Source organism: Haliaeetus albicilla, chromosome 28, assembly GCF_947461875.1.
Source record: "Haliaeetus albicilla chromosome 28, bHalAlb1.1, whole genome shotgun sequence".
NCBI classification, from domain to species: Eukaryota; Metazoa; Chordata; class Aves; order Accipitriformes; family Accipitridae; genus Haliaeetus; species Haliaeetus albicilla.
Genome location: NC_091510.1, coordinates 7,603,595 through 7,627,810, shown reverse-complemented (window position 1 = coordinate 7,627,810; position 24,216 = coordinate 7,603,595). Strand labels below are relative to the sequence as shown.

The following is a 24,216-nucleotide window of genomic DNA, read 5'->3' as shown; positions in this document are numbered from 1 at the left end:
TTCCTTTTGCATCTGCTCTATTGGCTAGGATCATCTGGGAAAGACTGGTAATTACGTTCACCTCCAATTGATTAACTGGTACACTTCACGTTTGTATCATACATGGCCTGGACATGTAGATATGGAAGGCATAACAGTCCTTGGAAAACATGCTGTAGTACTCAGCTGTGTGCAAAATCAAAGGGAGTTCTGCATGTTGTAAAGGAACAGGGAATGTTGAAGCTGAGGTCTGTTAAGATGCCTGTCTTAGAGAACAGTGTTGTCCTTGAGGTGCTTGGGTTTGATAGCGACATCTGTACTCAAGCAGAATGCTTGCTTACTGTGAGGCATTTTGTTCGAATAAGGAGAGTAAATTGGTCCCCTAAGTAACAAAGAATCCAAGTAGTGCTCGTTTCAGTGAAAGGACCCAGGAAAAAGAACAAAGGATATTTGTTGAGACAGAATAACAGATGCAATTATCTATTTTTTACATAGTTGTCATGTCAGATTTATAATTTTACATACATTCCCTTTTGAAAAGAAGTTGCAATGATTAGCCACACTATTTTATTACAGTGCTCAGAATGAAACTGCCAGTTTCAGGACAGATTTCCTTGTCACAACTGCCTTTATAAGAAACACATCACCAACTATTGTACAAACGCATACTACCAAAACATTTTAAATTTATATGTGCGTAAGGTGCAATCCAATTTCTTTTCACAACGTACTGGTCATAGCTTTAAACCTTTTGGTAATTATAGGATGTTTTGTTTTGTTCTGTTTAGTCCAGAAGATCTCTCTTACAGAGAAATGATAATAAAAAAGGGGTTCAAGATCTCAAGAGAGGTTCGAGAACTTTGCATTTCCTATAAAATTCAAAAGTGTCAACAAATAAGTGTTTGTATATTGCCTGGCCAAACTAGTAAAAAATAAATTGCTTTGCTTGTTTTGTGATTTCCCCAGATCTTCCGTGTCTCTAGTGAAGAGTTGGAAATGTCAGTTTTTCTGGAGAATGGCACCAGTTGGGACCCAGCTGATTGTATGCACTCTGTACCTTCTCAGGTGGTTTTGCTTTATTGATTTGGCATTTGAGAAGTCCAGACGCTAATGCTCCTAATGATCAGCCATTCTTTTTGACTTTTGGTAACAAGTATTCTCATGCAGTTAATATCAAACAGAACTTTGTGCTCTACATCTGTTATTTCAAAATTCCCATTTTTGAATTCCCCTAGTCTCAAGTAAGTAGTACACTGTCTCCCTTTTTTACTCCCTACGATCTTTTCTCCTACTTCCAGGGCCCCATGATGCAAAATGTCATTTTGCCGGTCTTCAGTTCCAGTGACAACTTTAATTTTATTGATTTTAATGGGCTTTTCAAATACAATCCCATAGAAGTCTCCTGTAGAAGGAGCTTTGCCCCAGAAGTACTCATCAATGCTGCTGTAAGCCTTGCTTGCCTCATAGTTTTCAAATACATTCATGTTGGTGTGCAAGTTTGCAGGTGGGTTGTCAGGGATATCAAAAGATTCCTCTTCAAAATCATCATCCTTTAGCTTGTTTTCAGCTCCTTTGTAAGACGAGTAGTATCCCATGTGCTGGAAAAGAGATGGCTTAAAACGTATCACTTCCTTCTGAGCTAACAGCCCACGAAAGTGGATGAGCAGCCAATCGCAAGGCATTTCTTGGTAGAACATCAACAAAAAATGGGCCAGGCGTGGGAGGTCATGGGAATGGTAAAGCTTTCCAATGTACCCCAGTTTGGAGAATTCCAAAGTCACCCAGTAGGATCCTTCTCGTGAGGTAATTACTTTCTTAACAGCAGTCAAAAAATTCTTTGAGCAGCGAACGTCATCTTCTAACATCACATAGTAGTCAGAAAGATTAGCACAGAAGTTAAGAAGGAAAGCATAATCTACATTTTGTTTGGATCGAAACTTCACACGGTCCTCTGGGTCATTGTAATTTCTCTTGAGGCCATCCAGTACAGGATAATATTCTTCAGGGACGTGAATAACTATTAATCTGCCCGCAATTATGTGATGTGCAAATTTTTGTGAAATATCCTGGACCATCCCTTCACACCAGGCTGAGTCAAAATCTGCCAGCTGCACTACCACTGCGATTTCTTTGAGTTCCTCATAACTTGACTGCTCAAATATGGACTTGATGGTCTCGAGCAAGTAGTTTCCCTTTTTCCGTTTCACAGAGGATAGCCCAATTGTAAGATACCCTGTGCAACAGAGAATTCAAACAAAACCTGAGGATCTGACGTTGGAAACCATTTCGCCACAAAGCTATCCTCCAGAGCTGTGCTTATATGAAATAAACCTTTTGAATGGTGAAGACTGAGAAATTTGGGGTGTGAACTTATGAAGCTGCATGCAACAAAGGACATTTATTGCCTTTTCATGAAAGAAGAATCATATTGCAAGCAAACAGACATATGGAGACTATTGCATTAAACATTCACTTGTTAACTGCAAGGAATGGCACGTAGTGGACAAAAGCCAAATCAATGTGCATGTATGTGCCTGGTAGAGGAAACCCACAATGATAAGGATGTAAAATCTGTTAAAAGAAAGGGGATTATGAGATATGATACGCACAATACTTTTAAAACAAGGAGCTACGAAATGCAGCACAAAAACGTGAGCTATAAATTGCCAAACTTACCATTTTAAGCACTCTACAAGACTAGTTACACTTATGCATAACTTTACAGTTTTATGAATGTTGCATGGATAATTTTTTTCTGCATGTTCATTTTTAACTGAATTTGTCCAATTTTTGCTTGCTAATAGTTCTCCTAACCCTCTTTCAGGACTCACTGTGCATCTTACAGGGAACTCTCTCTCACAAGATGTCATTTAGATACTATTTTAAAGTAGAAGAGAACTTACTACTACATACCTGTGCTTGTATAAATAATTTTTAATGCTGTTACATCTTTCTAGGGAGAGATGCATCTTAATTATAAGGGAAGAATTTTAATCTCTGCTGTTTTGGAGTTTCTGCCATTGCATTTTTTTCTAGCAGTCCAAACCAGTTTTTTCAGAGATTTGCTAATGTATCTCTATTTTTATAACTTCTGATGTAAAAAAAGTTAAGACTTTATAATTGACAGGGCGTACTTTAGTTGAACCTACCCCAACTTTTTAAAAATATTGCACTTTGTAAAAGACTGCTCTGATAAAGTGATTCAGAGTTTCCCTTGAGGCTTAAGTCTGCTCAAAATGCAGTTGTACAGTGAAGTACAACCCCCAGAAGCCATTTATGCTGCCTACACAGCCCCAAATTTCTCAGATCTAATTTGAACAAACTTTACTTTATAGCTTTCTATGAAGATCAACACCTCACAGACGATTTTATTTTACCTTCTGTGCTTGGACTTCTGAGCCTTGTTTATGTTGGTGAAATGATTGATTTGGAACCCAAAGGACACCTGTCTAAAAGCTAGGTATGGCCATATTTCACTTCAAGATGAAAGTCTTGAACCCTGCCTGAAGTTAGAATAACTAGATTGTCCATCTGCGAGAAGAATCCTCCTTTACTGTCCCCATAATGGCACAATTCACCTCCCTCATTATCACAGCTAAAGCAACACGGACATCCATTCACAGCTGCTGGACCAGCAGAACAGGGGACCTGATGGGTGTAGCTAGGTGATCCCAAGCATACCTTAGATTGGATTTACTGGTTTTACAGACAGAGGCCGACAGTACGGTCTCAGAGGGTGTTTGCAGAGCACCACCAGCACCTGCCTTGCTCCCGCTTTCTAAATCATCTCCCTCATGCCTGGGGGGAGATGCACAAAAATCGGCTCGCACAGACCATCCAGGGGCTGCCTGCAAGACGACTACAAGTCAGCAATGTGGTCAGAAGGTGACCAGGCTGCCGGGCAAGTCACTGTCAGGACTGACCGAGCAGCTGCCCAGGAACTGCCTACGCAGAGCGAGCGAGCTGTCCCACTAACCCTCTGAGATCCTCACTGCTTAACTCAGCCCCTCTTGCCTAGAAATACCCCAGGGACTATATGGATTTCACCCATTTTTAAATCACCTCATTTCATAACATTCAGATTGCAGTTACTTACTTTTCCTTGGCAAAGGCGTGCCAGCTAGGTAGCGATAGGAAATGTTTATAGATCCTGAGAAATTAGACAAATCTTTAAAAGTGTGAACATAGCGCTCTGGGTTGAGCTGGTGCGTGGCTGTTTCTCTGATTAATTGCTTGTCCCCTTCCTATTAGTGAGAAAACAAAAAGAATAGGAGAGGGAGAGAGACAGAGAGAAACACATTTGTGAATGCCAGCCAGAGAGGAAACACGGACAGGCAGGTTTCCAAGAATAACATTTTTCAGTGTCAGCTTTCGTGAAAGCATGTAGATGTCACCTCATTTTTTTTAAAAACCCATTACTGAATATCATACATTTTTGGCTACAGAAAATCTACCATAACCCTTCAGATTACGGTAACAGGAAAAGAAAAAAAAATATTTTGGACAAAAACTCTGGAAAGATTGCAAACAGTAAATTATTGCCAAAAAATGCTGCGGTATTCAAAATAGGGATAAGAAAGCATCAGTCAGCAACAGATGAGATAATTTTCATACATGGAGAAGTGGGGGAGATTTTTTGAAAATATTTTCAGTGATTAAAAAAAACCCACCAAAACTGTTGCAAAGGAAAGACGAAACTAGATCCTGGCATCTGGCTCATTTTGCCATTTTTCTGAGTAGCTCCGGCTCAGATTTGTGATAAGAGGAAATGCATGTGATCATCCAGACAGCCAAGGCTTTCTCTGGAGTTGGTGAGCTCTGTTTGGTGGTATAGAAAAAAGGCAAATTTATCACCACCCCTCCTCTTCCTGCCTCCTTCTCCTCTCTCTTTCTTCCAAGAGGCTTCCCTAGCCGTAGTAAAGTCACTCAAGGGAAGGAGCGGCTTCATCAGCAGTGCCCTATCCATAAGCTCACTTGGGTCTCAGGGCTGTTCCTTAGTCCTGAAGAAGAGGGAAAATACCTAACGAGTTGTCGTGTCATGAGACTGAATTTAAAGGTAGGAATGCTTATTTAATTTACATGGCTTGATTCTAGTCTGACAAGAGGCCAGTGTATGAATGAATTCATTTCTTCTGATAGATACAGTATGTTAACACACTAATCTGTCATTAAATGGGAGCATTGCGCAGTGATAGTACTGCCGCTAACAAGAACAAACACAGAAACAGTAAACAGCACTCATATTTAATGGTATGAATGTTCAAAAATGTGTCAAAGATATATTTTATAGCACAAAGAAATATTTCTGTAAACTGATCCTAGGTTCATTTTAAGTTCATTATTTTTCTTTCATAGAAGTAGTAAATAATCCACTTCTGAGCTTAGAAAAGGTCTTTGGCGGACATCCAGGGGCATCTACCCGCACTGTTACGCTCTCTTGATCTGCAATGTCTCTCCAGTAATTTCTTTCTAGTGCTGCTGTGCTGCCTTGCATTTGCTCATAAGTTATGAGCGAAAGGTTTATGTTGATCAGATTCCAGATTAAAATGTAACTCAATGGGCTAGGAAGAGAGTGCACCAAAACTTCAGGAGATTTTCCATGAAAACTGTCAAATGGGGAAAAAAATGGACTGGTCCAAAAACTTTCTTTTTTTAAAACCAGCCTTTCTTTAATGTCAAAACATTATGTGTCATTGGTTCCAGAATGGAGCACCAAAATTTTTTGTTTCATAAGAAGGTTTTGGAGTGGAAAACCATTCTGCTGAGGTTTTTCTACATAAAAAGTTTCAAAATGTTTAGAAAAAGAGAATGTCAGGACAAAATGTTTTGATTTTAACAAGCAAAATATTTAAACTGACCACAAAAATGTTCTTTTTTTTTTCTCTTTAAGAAATGCCTTTTGTGGCTAACAATCTTTTTTTTTTTTAAAAAAAAAAATTGTTGTTGGTTTCATTCCTTCTTGAATGAAAAGCAAAATAAAAATATGGATTTTTCAAAAAATTTAAAATCTGATTCTTCTACCTCTGACTACTATGCAGAGGTCAGTGAAGCTGAAGAGCTTGATTAGCTCTCTTTAGCTGTCTTCTCTAATTTTTCTATGATGGTTCTGGCTTTCGTCTCTTAACTAACCTCTAACTTACATTCCAGTGTTTGCTGGAGCTTGGGAGATTCCTGTGGGTGCCATGGGACAAGGTGCCAGAAGTTCTCCATTATTTATAGAGATACTCTGCTCTGCTAAGAATGCTGTGTTAGCTCCAATAGTACTATTGTTTCCACAGTGCCCCAAATAATTATTAGTATTCATAGAAGAGTGCAGAAGGCATGCTTCACTTACAGTTCACCTACAACTCAGAATATGTATAAAAAAACCACTGGAAATATTGTGATATCTGGTTATATTAATTCAGTATGTCTTAAAAATATTTGATCAGACGTGGTTCCCATGCTGCAGATGAAGCACCTTAAACTGCTCTGCTGACACACATGCATCAGCACTGCATACCTCCTATCAAACGTACTTAAGCAAGTTTCCCAGGTGGGCCCTTATTTTCTATTTCCACAGCAAATGCCCTGCAGAAAACAGTGAAGAGATTCTTCAGACATGTGAAAGCCTCTGAGCTAAAAGGAAAAGTTCTCCTCTCCCTTCTGAAGATTTGCTGCAACGAATCTGGCTTTGATATTCTAAGATCCCGAAAAAGGCCACTCATCTGGTCTTACATCTGGTGAAAGAGATACCAGCCCTGCATCCCCTCGCACAGCCTGCTGCCTGAGACTGGGAGAGAAACTCAGGGTGGGTTGCCTTCCTCTATCAGCTACCATCAGGAGATACTCCAGCAGGAGACTGGCTACAATTAGAAAGTCGGAGGGCCGTCAGGGCTCCGAGGACTTTCAGATTCCCATTCCCCAGGGGGAACTGGTTAGCCTGGTGTCCTTGAAAGCTATCCCCAAGTGTATCTCTCCTCACCGCCAACACTGAAACTGCTCATCTTTTACCTCAGCAGAGAAAACACACCAGACAAGTTAACGGAGCTGTCAGACATGGTCAGGAAAGTTGAAAATAAAAATAAATAAATAAACTAAAAAGTCAACAGCCTAACACATTTGAAAAACACTTGATGGACCATAAAGGTATCAAGAGACCTGGGAGAACTGTCAAGAGACTTGGCAAGAGACTTGGCTGGGAGCTACATGAATGAAAACATGCCAGAACTGTGATGAGAGAAGCAATGAAAGAGAGTGAATTTCTAAAAAAGGGGGGAAAAAGAGCAAATTAGGAATAAGACATGGAGCCATCTGGGGAGCTGGCAAATAGGAGAGGAAAAGATTTCAAAAACAAACCAAGAGGAACACCATTAGCAGTGATAATAAAAGCACTTTCAGAAACATCTGGGGGACTTTGAAGCAATTAGTGAACAGAGAAGAAGCATCAAGGAAAATACCACTGGAAAAAAAAAATCGTGTGATAAGCCATGTCAAATTCAATCACAACCAAGAAATGATGAATAAATAAAACATAGTGCAAAACCTTAGTGCAAGTACTGTTAGAGAAAGCAATACGTCTGTAATGGAGCAAGATGCTAGAAGCATGGGCTATCTTTTCAACGGTAAAAAAAAAAGTAAAAAGTACTAGTGTGGTCTGAATAATATTGTAAATATTTATAATATTGTTATAAGTAATGTTATAAATAAAGTTATAATGTTATAAGTGAAATATTTTAAATTAAAATCGCTATCGATGGTTCTGATAAATTAATGTAAAGATTTTACTGCTTGTGTATTGCACTTTTTTCACACTATAGTGGTTTTTTTCAGATCCAGCTGAGATCGGACTTCACCTTTCAGAATGTTGGAAAGCCCATACTGTCCCAGTTTGATGAATCAGACAAAGGGTGGCATAGAGGATCAGAAAGCCGCTCAGTAGTTCAATTCAAGATCAAGAAAGAGGACTGTCTAATCATATCACAATGTTACATATTCAGTTTAGTCATTTTACTATTTGCAAGCTCCAGTTATTAAGCTACCATGTTCTTTTACTGGGCCCAGTCCAACCTCCGAATAACTGGAAATTCAATCCATTGATTGAGTCTTCAGGGCTTACTTGGCATTCAGCACCGAGACACCCTTAGGTTACATATAAACTGTAGAGCTACATTACATTGTTGGTAGCTTACTTGTTGAAATTCCTAACACAAACCCTTCCATAAATCTTTTTCACAGTCATAAACTTACACTAGGTATCATTTATGTCTAATTGTTAATGCTGTAGCACTGAACCCACCAGACTCAAATCTGAGATACAGAAAGTGAGAAAAACACAAAATGAAAGCACTAAAAAGAAATTATTCATGCAAGGATCTTAAAACATATGGAATTAGTGTAAGTTCTCTTCTATAATTGTATTTCTATAGTATTGTGTAATACAGTATTCACAGGTGAGATCTGCAGTGCGGACTGAAGAAGGAGCTCCTAGCTCACATGAATATTTCAAATGTAGGCAATTTACAACATTAAAATTGAGGGAAATCCAGAAGTATGGAAAATACAGGGGAAGTTTTGACTCAAAGGAAGATACCTGATTGAGATATCTCCATGTTTTGCTACATTCATTATCTTCCATACTTCCAATAAACAATGACATATTTACTTCTGTGAAAGGGACTGTTTGGGTCTTACTGACACACCCTGTGTGCAGTATACATCGATAACATCGCTTCATCATAAAAGGACACATTTTGAGAATACCTCACTGTTAATGGTACACTAACAGGGGAATTGCAGGAATTATGAACTTTACTGCTTAACTAGGGATGTGTCTTGTTCTGTCGTTCCAGGATCATTTCTTCCATCTAAGAAACTTACCAAAACATACCCATCTTCAATGTACAAGTTCATGAACAGCAAGCAAATGACAAGGACTCCTAAGAATGACACTGCTGATCGTTTCCGCAAGCATCTCATCTTATCAAAATATTTCAAGCTGTGTCTCATGTGAAGAAAGGCATACAGTAGTGTCACCTATGAAAGAAAACCACAGTATTACAAGAACTGCCCATCTGATAAACATGACAGCAAAAGAACTTACCTTTAGGTGCATCAAATCCCTTCAAACACACATAGACTACACATTTTAAGGTGGAATTAATTTCATTTAAACACTGTCATCTTCAAGTTTAATTTACAATCTTAACTATAATTTAAGCTTCCTTTTTTTTTTTTTTGGTCAGTAAAGAAAAAAGCACACTTTGTCCTACCCATTTTAGGCTGGAATTATGATGTCACTGTAGCAGGAATGCATCAGCAGTTCAGTTTCCCATGTATAACTGTCAGATTCCAACTTGATGGTGAAAGATGATGTACCTGTGTACCTGTGTCTCCTTCCAAAGACAGCTCAGGCCAAAGGGCAAGGAAGAAGCTATTGCCTGACTCAGTATCATTGCCAATAGGAGTGTTCTGGATGCCAGAACTGCCAGGCACAAATGATGTACCTTCCCTGCGGTGCGGAGGCAGTAGCAAGACTGTGCAGCATCCCTTAGCCTTAGATCTCTGTACTAGGATGGAAAAACTCTCACTGGAGGCATCATTTTCTCCAGAAGGAGAGAGGTGGATGTCTACCTTAGACCAGACACATCTAAGCAGAGCACTGGGAAGTCCCTATTGCCCCAATTAGATGAATCAGTCAAATAAGGGTGGTGTAGAGGATCAGAAAGCCACTCAGTAGTTCAATTCAAGATCAAGAAAGAGGACTGTCTAATCAAATCACAATGTTACGTATTCAGTTTAGTCATTTTACTATTTAAAACAAGAAGAATGCTGTTCTTGGCTACCAAATCATAAGCATTAACCTGTGAAGGACTACATGTTTTTGAATAAGATCTGGCCACAAACTAAAGAAACAGACTCCAGATCAGACTGCCCAAACTCTTAAGAGATTCTTAACTCAAAAGTAGATTATAAGCTCATTATTCATGTTCTCATTTGTTTAAGTACAAATGTATTTTGGCTATTGTCCATAAAAATGTCTGATTTTTCTATCAAATTTAATATATAGAAGTCATGTACAAATGGAGAGTTTAAAGCTAGCCTATGTGAAGTAGCAAATAGCACTGCATGTGCAGTGGCTAAACCCTGCATTTAAACACCTTCATTTTTGAAAGTACCAAACATCTAAACTGATGCAAAATAGGCCAAATTAGGAGTTCCATAAAAGATATGTCATGTCATATAGAAAATTTTCTGGCCTAATAACAAAAAACCTTCCAAGTGCAGAATTCAATCTATATTTGTTTTGCCAAACTGATTAAATATATCTAACAGTAAAAAATATGAGTCCATTAGACTCTAGAGAACAGGGAGGTAAATACATCAAGTATTCGTAACGCAAATTTAACTGCAAGGTTTTGCCTGTATAGATTCAAGAGGAACTGGACACCGGTTGTACACAGAATGATTTTAAAATCACCAGGTTGAGAGTAAGAACAACTTACATGTTGCACAAAGGAGAAAAAATTAAAATAATAACAATATAGATTTCTGTCCCTATTTATTTGAGGGTGGGCTGAATTGCAGTGGGCTGATTAGCCTGAAGCTGAAAAAGCCCAGTGTAGCTATTTTTAGGTTACAGCAATGATTTCCTTTTCCTTAATATCTAATGAAAATAAACATCAGGAAGAAGCTGTCAGGGCCATGAATCTCCAAACTCTTGCTCTCCCCACCTGTGAGAGCGCAGTTGTTGCTGTGTGTCTGTGGATTCCAGCAGGCTGTTGTGGAAATGAAAGATTGCCCCTGCTTGAGAAAAGACCATGTTACACATACAGTTTGAGTTTCATTTTGTTTCTTTTTTTGTTTTTCTTTTTCTCCCAGTATAACTACTGATTTTCAAAGCAATACTCTTTTTAAAACTTATCAGAGGATCACTGCACGGATTAAATACTGACAGTTCTCAGATAATGGCGTGAACTAGCCTGACTATTGAATATCCAAGTAGTCTGGGTCGGAGTGTTTGCAGCCACTGGCAGCTTCAGGTGTAGAGGTGCACTACAGCTGCACCTATTGAATTTTTTATTCAGAAAACTTGGGAATAAACAAATGTTTTTTCAGTCACAGGATGACTGTATGTGCCATATTTGCTGATTGGACTGTGGTGTTACACAGTTCCCTCGTCTTTGCTCTGAGCAGCCTGACTGAAGTCCCTAAGGGTGAGGAAGGGGACTTGTAACTATATTTGCTGGTCATACTATATTAGTTTTTTCCCCACTGCAGTTTTCATTAGATTGTTACTATGTTGGATTAGGAATAGAAATTGAGGGAATTACGCAGGTGAGACTGGAGGAACATAGGACTGTCATTATGAAAGCTGATGTACAGAAAGAGAAGGCCACCGTTCGGAGGAAACCCCTTGAGTTTCTTGTGTCGGCTTCACACGAAGTCATGACAACACTTCTGGTTTACGGATAGAGTCCGTCAAACAGCTGAAAGCAAAACACCATTCCAGTGGGGTTTCTTTGTTCGTAAGAGCTGTTGGTGGGTTCCCACAACCCAAAGGGAAGGACTCCCCAAGTAGGGAGCGACCCGTGCGGGATGTTGCGTCACGGAGGAGACAGTGACGCCATCACTAACACCAGATGGCAGTGCGGACGCGCACTCGCCAGCCTTCAACCTGCTCCTAACCCTATTCCTGCCAACCGGTTTGTCTGAAGGTACTCTGTGACATACTTATACTGTAAGCCTTTAGCTAAAAATGTGCACCGACTCATACATATATACATGCAGAATTCCTTACATCTTCCTAGAGCTGCTGCTTCTTGCAGCTCCGTTTCCAATCTGTAACATGGCTTTGTGGAACACTACACAAGTGACATTTGCAAGGAGGAAAAGGTAAATTTTAGCTTTTTTGCAGATGATGTCAGTCACCTTTTGAAAAATACTCAGAACTTCCCACACTGAGACCCCTGATGTTCTTTAAGATCATTTGAGCAGAAGAGTCACCATTACTCAAAACTAAGACTTTGATATTGAAAAAAAGGCTTCAATTCGTAGTTCAATTCCGAAGTCACAGCTTTGCTTGAAGATTTTATGCCTTCATTATTCATGCACAATTAAGTATCTATTAGGATGGTATAAATGCAATTTGTTTCATAAAGCTGGCATTAAGCAGTTAAATGTAGTAATTAATAAACCTGCATGAATTATAAATCTTTTCCTTTCTAAATGAGACGTATCATTTTCCTCAGTCTCTTAAGAGAGAACTCTTAAGACCCCAGATCCCTATGCACATGTATGTGTTGCTATCACACATATACATGTGCAGTTTTACATAGTAATATGAAACTATAATTCTTTTGACTTTCTAAAATGATACAGCAATGAAAAGACAGTGAGCTAAAAAATGCAATGACGTACCTTCACAGTGTGAAGTAGCTGTTCTCTATGGGATCTGCAAAGGTGTGAAAGCTGTGTAAAGGTCAAGACCGATTTTCACATGATAATGTGATGTTTTCTCTTGCAGAATTTGCAACACTCAGAAGAATTTTAAAAATTGTTTTAAAAAGCAAATCCTGAATGACCTTCCAGTAAGAGTCTGTTCTTAACAAGCCAAGTCCTTGAAACCAAAACATGAAATTAAAATATTGAAATTTAAAGCTGTTAAAATTTTTAAACATATTTCCCTTTTGATGTCAGTGTAGCTGTTTCCAAGAGGAAAAAATGAGACAAAGCAAGATTTTTTCCTTATTTTCCTCTTTTCAGAGGAAAAGGCTTTTTTGCCAGCCCCGCAATAATTTCTCCAGACCACATACCTGCACACTCACTGTGGTGAACCATTTCATATTCAATCCACTCTAGTTCTTCATCACTTTCTGATGATACTAGGGATTTGTGCTTTGACTTGCTTTCAGAGATTATTGTTTACTTTCCTGATCTGCTTCCTCCTCAGACAGATACATTAAAAGGCCCTGTGGTGTTCCTTTACCCTTAAGTATGCCGACCTGAGTTAATGACTTAGCCTTACCTAACCAATACAGTGAATCTGCTTGTATCTATAGATGTATAGAGATGAAGCAACAAGGTCATCTTCATATTATATCTCGGTCTGAGTGCTGTGCCCCAGCAACTCAAGAAAAGTTGCTTATTTGCAAAGGAACTGATGGCTGTCAGAAATGGCAACTGCATTATTTTTATACTGTATTTCCAAATCAGGCGCATAGCTTTGCCTGTCACTGCAGAGTCTGTATTCCAGGAGGTACAGCAGAGCAGATCCACTACCACATTTCTTGTATCAACAAATCCACAGATAACACACAAAACCCCCATGATTGGATCATTAAACCCCTTGTGAACTTTATTGCAATCCCTGATTTGACTAAGACACTCAGAAGCAGGTATTTCATTCCTCAGCCTTGTGACATACCATTCTACCATTGTATAACTGAATTGCTTTACTTGCAGTTCTTACTGCTTGTCCAACTTGTTTTTCAGCTTTTCTTTCTGGAAGGTTGCACATGATGCCTCAAGGATTGCATTCAGTCCTCTTTACAAAGTGGCAAAGGAAACACTTTTGGAAAAAAAAAAAAGGAAAAAAATAGAAAATAAAAAAAAGGAAATTTTTTCTATGGTTATTAAATTTTGCATGTATCATGGTCTTCTTATACAAGACAAAAAAAAACAAACCAAAAACAAACCCTAGGTTGTGATATACATTGGAGCTACGGTTGGTAGTGTACTGCACAATTATAATGGATAGGGTATTCCATGGGGCTCAGATATACTCCCAGAAAGATTCACTGTCTGTCTTACTCAAAGCCTGAAACTGCATATAAAATGTTTAAGGCTGACAGGCAGGATGTTTGCTGTGACTGGCAGCAGGGAGGTAAAAACTGGTCTGAGGGAAAGGAAGGTTTAATTCAGAATGAGGCTAACAAATCCAGAGGGTAGAGCTCAGGTTTTAAACTGCTCATAAGTACATTTTTTTGGATGGCTTACCATTGTGTAGCTCCACATGCTCTAAATAAATGGTTTAAAGATTATCATGTCTTTTAAAATTTATACTCTAGATACAGAAAGTTAAAAAAGAGGTATATTAGTATGCACATCACTCAAAATTAACACTAATAAAAGGATGGGCAAACGAAGTGGTTTTTAAAAAAGGATTTGAAAGGCATATTGATCCTTGATCCACAGAAAGTGAGAGATTATTTCAAACACTGACATAGCATATGGACATATACAGACCCTGGCAGTTTGGGAAAAGGGATGAGAGTTTGGGAGGAAACAGATGCTTCAGCCGAGGCAAGTTACCAAACAATACAGAAAAGTAAAGAGCTTAAATTCAATGTGGGTATTGGAGGATGAAGTGTTTTCCTGTCTGACAGCTTCAGAGTGACATAAGATGGAGCCACGAAACTTCTTTTGGCCACAGCACTCTGAGCAAAATGTAACATATTTCTTCTGGTGTGGAAGAGTCAAGTCTAATCAAGGGGAAGAGATGACTAAGAAGTGTGAAGATGTATTGACTTAGACGGTAAAGCACTATCTAATCCATCACTGGATGGATAGCTGTGTATACCGCTGGATATATTTTATTCAAGCAAGTTGTAGTGTAAAAGATGGGTTTTAGAAAAATGATATAGACAATGAGTTAATGGTATGTGGAAAGAGCCTGGAAGGCAAGAAAAAATGACAAAATTTGAAATAGTCCTGAAGTTCTGCTCCACAGAGACAAAGCAGAGGGGAAAATAAAACAGCATGGGCATGAAGAAGGAAGAGACAGCTCACTAACATCCAGAGCGTGAGATTAGAAGCTTTTAGAGATAGAGGAGTTGGGCTTTAGGCTGCATCAGAAATACAGGCAGAAATCCTTAAGCATTGAAAGTAGCATTGGGCACCATTCAGAGGAAAGAATTTCTAGAAAGATGAGGATAGAAATTGAGTTAAATATGTATTCCATAGATTTTATCCATCGGCTCATCAATGAATGAAACGAAGGCATGGATACAAGCACTGATAAAACCAACAGCAAACTAAAACTTTTATGGACAATTATGGTACAGTACATTTCTATAGTATGTGAATGCAGGGATTATCACATACTACAGGTTATCAGGCAAACAATTTCCTTGAGTCTGTTAGGCACCGTACTGAATAAACTAGAAGGACATCCTGGTCTGAAGACACCCCTGCAGCTCTCAGTCCCTTCACCCAAAGCACAGACTATATGAGCTAATCTCTCAGCAACACTTATTCTGTGAGCTAACTTTTGCCTCAAGGTCCCACAGTCTCTTACCTGAAATTTATAGCTAAAAGTCTCTTACCTGAAATTTATAGCTAAAAGAGCTTGTCCTTTGCCATAATCAAGTACCCTGGACATCACTGCTGTAATGGAATTGCACAGAGAAGTAGACAAACTTATTTTTGTGGTGAAAAGAAAATCAACGTAAGTGTTTGACCAAAGCCACTTAGGCTTAATGAGAGAAGTTTCATCTGACCGTAGCTAAATCTGGTCATAGTTTTCTCTACAGCACATCCTGTAGCCTCATCTAAGAGAAAGGTGAGTAGCTTTTTCACAGAACTGCAGAATCACAGAATGGTTGAGTTGGAAGGGACTTCCAGAAGTCATCTGGTCCAACTCCCTGTTCAAATAGAGTCACCTGCACCCAGGTGCCCAGGGCTGTATTCCAGGAGGCTTTTGAATACCTCCAAGGATGGAGACTCTACAACCGCTCTGGGCAGCTTGTGCCAGTGCTCCGTCACCCTCACAGTAAAAAAGTGTTTCCTGATGTTCAGAGGGAACCTCCTGCGTTTCAGTTTGTGCCCATTGCCTCTAGTCCTGAAGGAGCCTGGCTCTGTCTTCTTTGCACCCTCCCTTCAGGTAGTCGTATACACTGATAAGATTCCCCTTGAGCCTTCTCTTCTCAAGGCTGGACAGTCCCATCTCTCTCAGTCTTTCCTCACACAGGAGATTCTCCAGTCCCTTAATCATCCTTGTGGCCTTTTGTCGGATTCTCTCCAATATGTCCACGTCTCTCCTTTACTGGGGAGCCCAGAACTGGACACAGCACTCCAGGTGTGGCCTCACCAGTGCTGAGTAGAGGAGAAGGATCACCACCCTTGACCTGCTGGCAATACATTCTCTAACACAGCCCAGGATACCATTCACCTTTGTGTGAGCCAGCACAGGCAGGGTGCAGGAACAACCACAAAACCATGGATGAAATGCAAAGTGTAAATTTATTTTTGCTACCTTGCCAACCGGGGGATCCCTGAAGCAGCAACTGGGCAGAGGCACACAAGCTGGAACGCAGGCACCACCAAGGACCATGCTAGAGGATCACTGAACCTGGTGTTTTCACCTCTGTATCAGGGATTTGCACAGGCATAGTTTACCACCGTGCTTTGCTCTTTCCCACAGCAGGGCAGGAATCTCAAGCATGTTCAATAGGGTGCCTCTGAGTCTATCACAGGCCTATGTTATCTAAACACAGATGTTCTGCTTGTCAAACACACAAGGCTAAACAATAATTAGTATGATGTATGTGTTTTTCAACACGCCAGCTGCAAGTCACTTGAGCGTGTTACAATCCTCCTCGCCAATCTTCCGTTATTTTCCCACAGCTGCCTTTGCTGCAAGGGCACATCACTGGCTCTTCTTCAACTGCATGTCCACCACGACCGCCAGGTCCTTTTCTGCTAAGCTGCTTTCCAGTTGGGTGGCCCCCAGAATATACTGGTGTATGGGGTTGTTATTGGTGCAGGACTTTGAACTTCCCCTTGTTGATGTTCATGAGGTTCCGGTCAGCCCATTTCTCCAGCCCGTTGAGGTCCCTTTGGATTGGAGCACGACCCGGTGGCGTATCAGCCACTCCTCCCAGTTTTGTGTCGTCTGCAATCATTTAGTCAATTGTAAACCTGATGTGGATTAAAAACCCAAGAGCCTCTAGGTGGTTGCATATGTGTAGGACTAAAGTGGGCCAATCATTTGATGTAACCTTAACCCAAAAGGTGATGCTAGCCACTGAGTTGTGATCCTCCTCCATCATCGTCTTGCTTCACAGTGTTCATGGCTTGTCAGAAGGTGGCATTACCAGAGGTGCACAACCCTGAGAGGTTTGATATGATGAGGAACAGGTAACATTTTTTGTGATTAGTATGCATTTCTGGGGAGATACTCTTTGTGTAGTATATAATGGACCTATGTCAGGTATTGAAAGATGTTTTAGCATGTCATCCTTACATATTGTTTCACAGAGCTTACAGAATAATGTGCATTTGGGATAGCCTGCCAAGATCAAAAAGCAATGAATTTTTATTGGGTGACTTCCAAATAAATTTTTTCTTTTTTTTTTTTTTTACAAATGGCATTACTGGGTCCTTTACCATCTAGTTAGACTAAGTTTAACTATTTCAAAAGAGGAAAAAGTCCATTTATAAAAGTGGCTAACTGTTATAGAGCAACTCTCAAACTCATGAGATTCTGTCATATAATTGATTATTTGCACAAAGCCATGTGTCTGTGAAGTTCATGGTACCCCTGGGAAATAATGTAAAATAGATTAGGAGATTAAATGCGAGAAAATTGGTTTTCACTGACCGTATTACTAGTCTTTTTCTAAGATAAGTGTTTCATTAAGACTTTCCACTGAGCACCCAGACAGCAGCTTCCTGATCAATAAAATAACTAATTCTATAGAGAAGGCTTAGAAAACTATGTATGGATGTGTGGGACCAACAACTGGCTTATTCTTTTTAGAGAAAAACAACAAACTTCAGTAAATTTTGATGAATAAGCATCTATAAAAGGAAAACAATTCTTAATAAAATGCTACATTTGTTGCTTGTTTTTTTAAAAAGTTTTGTGTGCTGAACTTCATATATTGTCACACACAACACATACTGCTATGATAACAACTTTTCAGTAGAAGCAATCCAGTGTGGACAAGATACATCCAAAATTTGTCATCTTCAGCTCTGATTCTGCAGCCAGATTTCCTAGCAGAAACCCAACTAATCTTAATTAATGGATTAATAATTAATGGATTAACAAACTGGTAGCCTGGATTGCATTTATTTGGCTTTTAACAAGAAAGTATTACAATTATTTTTGCTGTTCAGTGGACTTTGCTATTTCTGGGCTAGTCTAGCCTTGATTTATTACATTAATTGGTGTTGACTGTATAACTAATGGAGCTGGTTTTAGAGGTACCATAAAATCTGCAACATTATCTTGCACTGTAATGCAATTAGGTCATGCAACCTGAGCAGGATCTGTAGTGGGAGGGGTTAATAGCTGCTGTTGGGAGTATCATCACTGCTTCTGCCTTCTGAGTTAATGCTAGGTTAGAGACCTTGCAAATAAATGCTTCATAGAAAGGAAGCAGACCAGGTACACCAGCAGCTTTCAATTGCCATGCTGATGATTTCAGCCTTAGTCATCAGATTTTGTGTAGACTTCAGAAAAGTGGCTCTAGGCAGGCAGAATGAAAAGAGGTCTCAGATGAATAGCTACCTGTCGAGCTAACAGGCATTTCAGATCCGTGAAGGTGAGTAGCATGGGATATCCGTGAGTGCGTGGACTTATCTAAAGCTGCTTTCAGTGAGCAGGGCCATGCTACCCTGTATCTCTGTGACCTGGCAAGTAAAACTAGCTCCATCTGGGTAGGGAACATCTCCCCAAAGCCTGCATACTTCTGCATGCATCTCTCCGTGGAAATCTCTGCTAACCAGTGAGCAGCTGCAGCCTTATTTCATTAAACTGATGCACCATAATTCAGAGGGATAGTAGGGAAGAAGAAGGGATTACTACCTCTGTCTTGTAGAAGATTAGTTTCCAATTTTTTTTAGGAGATGCTTATCCCATTTTGCTTCCAGCTTCAATTTATCTGTTTACTAACATTGTGTTTGGTGGTATCTGTTAGGTTGTGTCAGAGATAATTTTGTAAACCTAAGCAAGACTCTTCCCTCCTGACCCCCCCCCCCCCTCCTTTTTTTAAAAAAAAGAAACCCTAAACAAAAAAATCAACAAAAGGGCTGGATGATATGGCCAACCTGTCAGGTATGGTAAACAGACTTTCTTATCCTTAACATATGACAGACATGATGATCAATAAAGGCTTAAATGACCTTTTCCAATATTCTGTATGTCACTTATTATAAATAAACTTAAGCCATGGCAATAAAATACTATTTGCTATCAAGGTTTCTGATGGCAAAAAATGCTTTTTGAGTTTTCTATTTTTCCCAAGAAATAGTTAAATAAACAAAGCTTGGTAGCAGAGAGTGAATAAATCTTAAGAAACATCTTTGATTATTTTCTCTTGAGTGTTTTAAAGTAAACTTCCAACCCACTTTTCCTCTGAATAAACTTTAAAATATTGCTTCAGATTAGTGACAGAAGGCTTTAACTTTTTGCGTCTTAAATCATATCAATATCATAAAGATATGGTTAATAAGCAAAACAGTTATTTCAGTTGAACACAATACATGGACAGGAAGAAACTTTCCTCAATATGGTCAAGAATAAGTTTGATAAGTCTGAATGTGCACTTTCATCATCTGTTTTTCTCATTTTTACAATACCAGTAACTACAGTATAGTTTGGGAAGAAGAAAGGAATTTTAGAGGGGAAAAAGAAGCACCGTAAAAGAGCTCCTCACTAAAACATTTACATTTCTTTGCAAGTAAAGTTCAAACAAGACTGATTCTTAATTTAAACTTTTAGTTGGTCCTATGTACTGGGAGTGAAGTGAAGCTTTTTTACTGAGAAAAGAAACCAAAATATCCACAATATCTTAAATAAAATAAAAATGCAAATAATAGATATAAAAGCTCTATGGCAGGTTTAAAAAGAATTTGATTTTTTATTCTACATTTTATATCAATTCCTAGCTTTGCTCCGTTGTAGGTAGACTAGCTCTCTTATTTTTAAATAGCTTCTGAAATCCAGAAATGAGTTTTATGGTGTGTCTTATGTGATGGCATGCATACCGCTTTGCTCAGACTGATTCCTTTAGAGCACCTACCTTGCAGTGTGATTCTAAATCACCTTTTGTACAGGCTTCTCGCTCTCAGTGATATTATAGAGAGCTCAGGGAAACTAACGGTCTAACTCAGCAATGACATGAAACACTACTGTAAATGCTCCCAAAATCTCCAGCACCCTATGGTTTTCTAATGAATTATGATGTAAATGGATTTAGTGACCCTTAATAACAACAGAGACAGAATCTTTTCAAACAAAGCTCCCAGGAATGACTACAACAGAGGAGAACATAGTAACTTGGTTGACTGATGCATGAAGTCCTAATTCCTGAGATGACACTTTCAGTCCACTCCTCCATTACTGAATTTTGGGATATATGTCTGTTAGATGTGTGCCCCATTGTTTGAGAACTCATTGGAGTTGTTTTTCATTGTCTTCTTAGAATGACATTCACCTGACCAAACACAGACACCTATGATGTGAATGTCTGAGCTACTCACACTTAGGCTCCATTTATAGCCAATGCAGAAAAATAAGTATTTGTACACTGATTCATCTCACTGAAAAGTCGCTATCTAAAATACGTCAGATGAATTGTGCTCTAAAAATGCATATTTCTCTTCACTGGCTACAAAACCAGCCTGAGACAGCTGACTCAGATACAGATACCAGAAGGGAGGAATTCCATTCACATTTTCCCTTAGTAATTTGTCTCTTGCTGCCTTTTTAGATGCAGCACATAAACAATAAGCCGCTGCCTCTAGCTCTGAAGTGTGGACCTACAGCATGGACCTACACCTTTCCTGAGCACAAAACTATCCTAATTCTGATAACAACACAAGGTCAGATCCTAGATTGTCCCCACCTATGACACTGTGGCTGGCACATCTTGCCTGCAGTAGGCTGCTGCAAGTTACCCTCCGTTAAAAAACTTGAGTTTGGCTGTCTATCCCAAGACAGTTCCCTTTATGCATCTCACAAGCCAGCTCTGACTCCAGATATCAGTCTCTGCTGCTTCCCCCGGCTTTATCCAGAACACAGTTTTGCTGCTGCTAGAGTTTCCGCTCAATAGATTCATCACAGTACAAGACACAGAGGACAGACTATTACCTGCATGCCCCACAGTAGGATCCTAATAGCTTTACTGCAGGATATTTGAAAGTTGAGAGAGATACCCATTAAAGGGCTTAACAGCCACAGTGGACTCATGCCCTGAAGTTGTGTTAATGGGGAAGTAATCTACGGTCTGTCTGTATCTTTGACTCACCCACAGTACCTGGCAAGATCAGAAGCTCAGTTCATTCAATGCATTCAAATGAAGCATCTCATTTTAGGTGGAATAAATTCTCTGTATGGCAGGACAGCAAGGCAGAGAGCTGTTTCATTTCAGTGCAGTAACTGAACTGAGATTCTGATCCTGCCAGGTACTGTGGGTGAGTCAAAGATACATATAGACTCTTCAGCCTAAAGTTAGGACACCTGTTGTACACATCATTCACTCTAATTCTCTTAACTCCTCAAAGTAATATGGTACTGTCATGGTTTAACCCCAGCCAGCAACTAAGCACCATGCGGCCCCTCACTCACTCCCCCCATCCCCCCCAGTGGGATGGGGGAGAAAGTCAGGAAAAGAAGTAAAACTTGTGGGTTGCGATAAGAACAGTTTAATAGAACAGAAAAGAAGAAACTAATAATGATAATGATAACACTAATAAAATGACAACAGCAATAATAAAAGGATTGGAATGTACAAATGATGCACAGTGCAATTGCTCACCACCCGCCGATCGACACCCAGCTAGTCCCCGAGCGGCAATCCCCCACCCACAGTCCCCCCAGTTTATATACTGGACATGACGTCACATGGTATGGAATACCCCGTTGGCCAGTTTGGGTCAGCTGCCCTGGTTGTGTCCTGTGCCAACTTCTTGTGCCCCTCCAGCTTTCTCGCTGGCTGGGCATCAGAAGCTGAAAAATCCTTGACTCTAGACTAAACACTACTGAGCAACAACTGAAAACATCAGTGTTATCAACATTCTTCACATACTGAACTCAAAACACAGCACTGTACCAGCTACTAGGAAGACAATTAACTCTATCCCAGCTGAAACCAGGACAGGTACCTTTTGTGTAGGCTTTGGTATTCACCAAAGAGCTTGGAAAGTTGACATTTTTGACCACAGTCTTGAATCTCAGCTTCTTTTTCCGGAAGAAGCTTCAAGGTGTTACAGTGGGGTAAGGCACTGGGTACCCCAGCAGTATGTGTGCCTGTGTTATCCACTGTAGGGTGATGTGTTTTGGCTCAAAGTTCTGTGGGTTTCTTTGGGTGGGGTGGTTCATTCCCACTGCAGATGAAATGCTGGTTTAAGTTTTACACATCCTTACCTGGAGTTAGGGAAGTTTTGGGCTCATTCTTGCTAGCTTCTGGAATAAACTTTGGACAGTTCATACTGTTGTTAATGCTGGATGTCAGCTAACTCAAAAGAAACAAAGTTTAAACAGGGCATTAGTGTGATCTCCGATTTTCTCAGACCTGATCAAAGATACATGGCATTTTGAGGACTAGTTATACATTTATTAGAGGTACAGATACAGCAATCTGGTATCACCTTCTTGACCTAAATCTAAATAATTAAACTCTGTTGGAAACACAATATAAACACTCAAGGTGTATGTGCATGTTAGCTGGTCAAAACAGTTTCTATAAAGTTTATTAAGATCTTACAGGCCTTCAAACATGAGAATTGTCTCATTTCATTCTATCCTTCTCACTGTTAGATTCCTATTTAGACTAGACTCTGAACTTTTTCTGTAGTCAACAGGTAGTTATTGAAACCTCCAGAGGGCAACATACGTTTTCTAAGCATTTAAAACAAGCAAGATTAATTCAGTTATTCCCACTAATGAGAGAGAGAGAGCACAAGACCAAGACCAAGAGCAAGAACTTCAGTTTTTACATAGCTCAGATGAGGTGACATGAATATTATCTACTTCAATATTTGGCAACCACATCTATGGGACCAGTAAAGATTTCACCAGACAGATGAAAAAAGAACGTGCCATAGGCTTCCAATTGCTCGAGAACTCCAAACTTAAAAACCAGTATGGTAAATACATGCAAAAAAGTATTTGCAAGATATGTAGAAAAAGGAGGAATTACCATTATTTCTTAGCTCTCTGGAGCTATAAAATTCTAAGCCAAGCTAAAGAAAAAATGTTACTGAATATGAATAAAATGAATTCAGAAATGCTAATTTTCCTTACTTGCACACCTGCTTAGCAATTTGGATCTAAGCAAATGCACAAACCCATTAACTACTTAGACATACTTTTTCACCTCCTTTGTTAGCACTGTTGTATCTTTTCAAAGTTGTATCTACATCAAAGTAGTATATATGCAGAAATCAAGCACCAAATATAGAATATAACTGCAGGAAAATGGTTTTGTTTATTGATTTCTTGAGTGAATCTCTATGACAGTAAAGAGATTGAATGAAGCATTATCTTACAGAAGCACCAGTTTAGGCCACTGATAGGTTTGAGCTTTTTTTTTTTTTTTTTTTTTTTAATGGATTGGAGTCTACCCAATAAAGTAAAAAACCCACAACAAACTGCAAAGAAAATTGAGGTCCTTGTAAACTCATTTTCTAGCAGATCTGAGTTCCTTACTGCTAACCATGTACATCAAAGGAGGAACTTGGCATCTGTAGTACTCCTGAGATGCATGAAACCCCAGGAAAGAACAAATTAATTGTGTTATCCACCATGTCAAAAAATTGTGGGATAGCTTTATGGTTTTACTGGACCTCTGAGGTTCAGTTGAGTATTTACCTTCATGGAATATCATTGAAGGAATTAAATCAGCCTATTTCATTTTTTCTGGACAGTATACACAGCAGTGAGTGAAAATATGAAAGGGACCAAATATTCTCTGGATTTGAACATGCTATATGGATTCCATGGAATTCCAAAGAGATCAAAGGAATTTAGAGAATTTTTATTCACACCAAAAAATTCCAATCCAAAATAAAAAAAAAAGAAAGAAACCCTATCAATTTTATTAAAAAAAAAAAAGATAATATCATGGGGTAAGGTGTAAATGCTTATATTAGAGTTTATTTTGGTTTAGAAGATGAAATAAGCAGTCCAATTAATTTCAATGATCTTAAAATCAAGTACTTAAAGGTTCTTTCCTTTTTTTTTTTTTCCAATTGGAGTCTAATATGAGCAGATCATAGTTAAACAGAAGCTAATAGGAAGAGTTATAG

General features: G+C 39.2%; 1 protein-coding gene across 3 annotated transcripts in view; it reads right to left on the bottom strand.

The window, feature by feature from the left end:
- Positions 1–443: 443 nt before the first annotated feature.
- Positions 444–24,216, bottom strand: part of MGAT4C (MGAT4 family member C) — a 399,743-nt gene continuing 375,970 nt past the window's right edge. For all 3 annotated transcript variants that reach the window (XM_069773352.1, XM_069773353.1, XM_069773354.1), the window contains 3 exons: positions 8,839–8,994; positions 4,076–4,223; positions 444–2,212 (listed from right to left, as the gene is read on the bottom strand). In XM_069773352.1, coding sequence (XP_069629453.1) covers positions 1,056–2,212; positions 4,076–4,223; positions 8,839–8,967 — 1,434 coding nt within the window. In that variant the 5' untranslated portion in view covers positions 8,968–8,994 and the 3' untranslated portion in view covers positions 444–1,055. The remainder of the gene's footprint in view (positions 2,213–4,075; positions 4,224–8,838; positions 8,995–24,216) is intronic.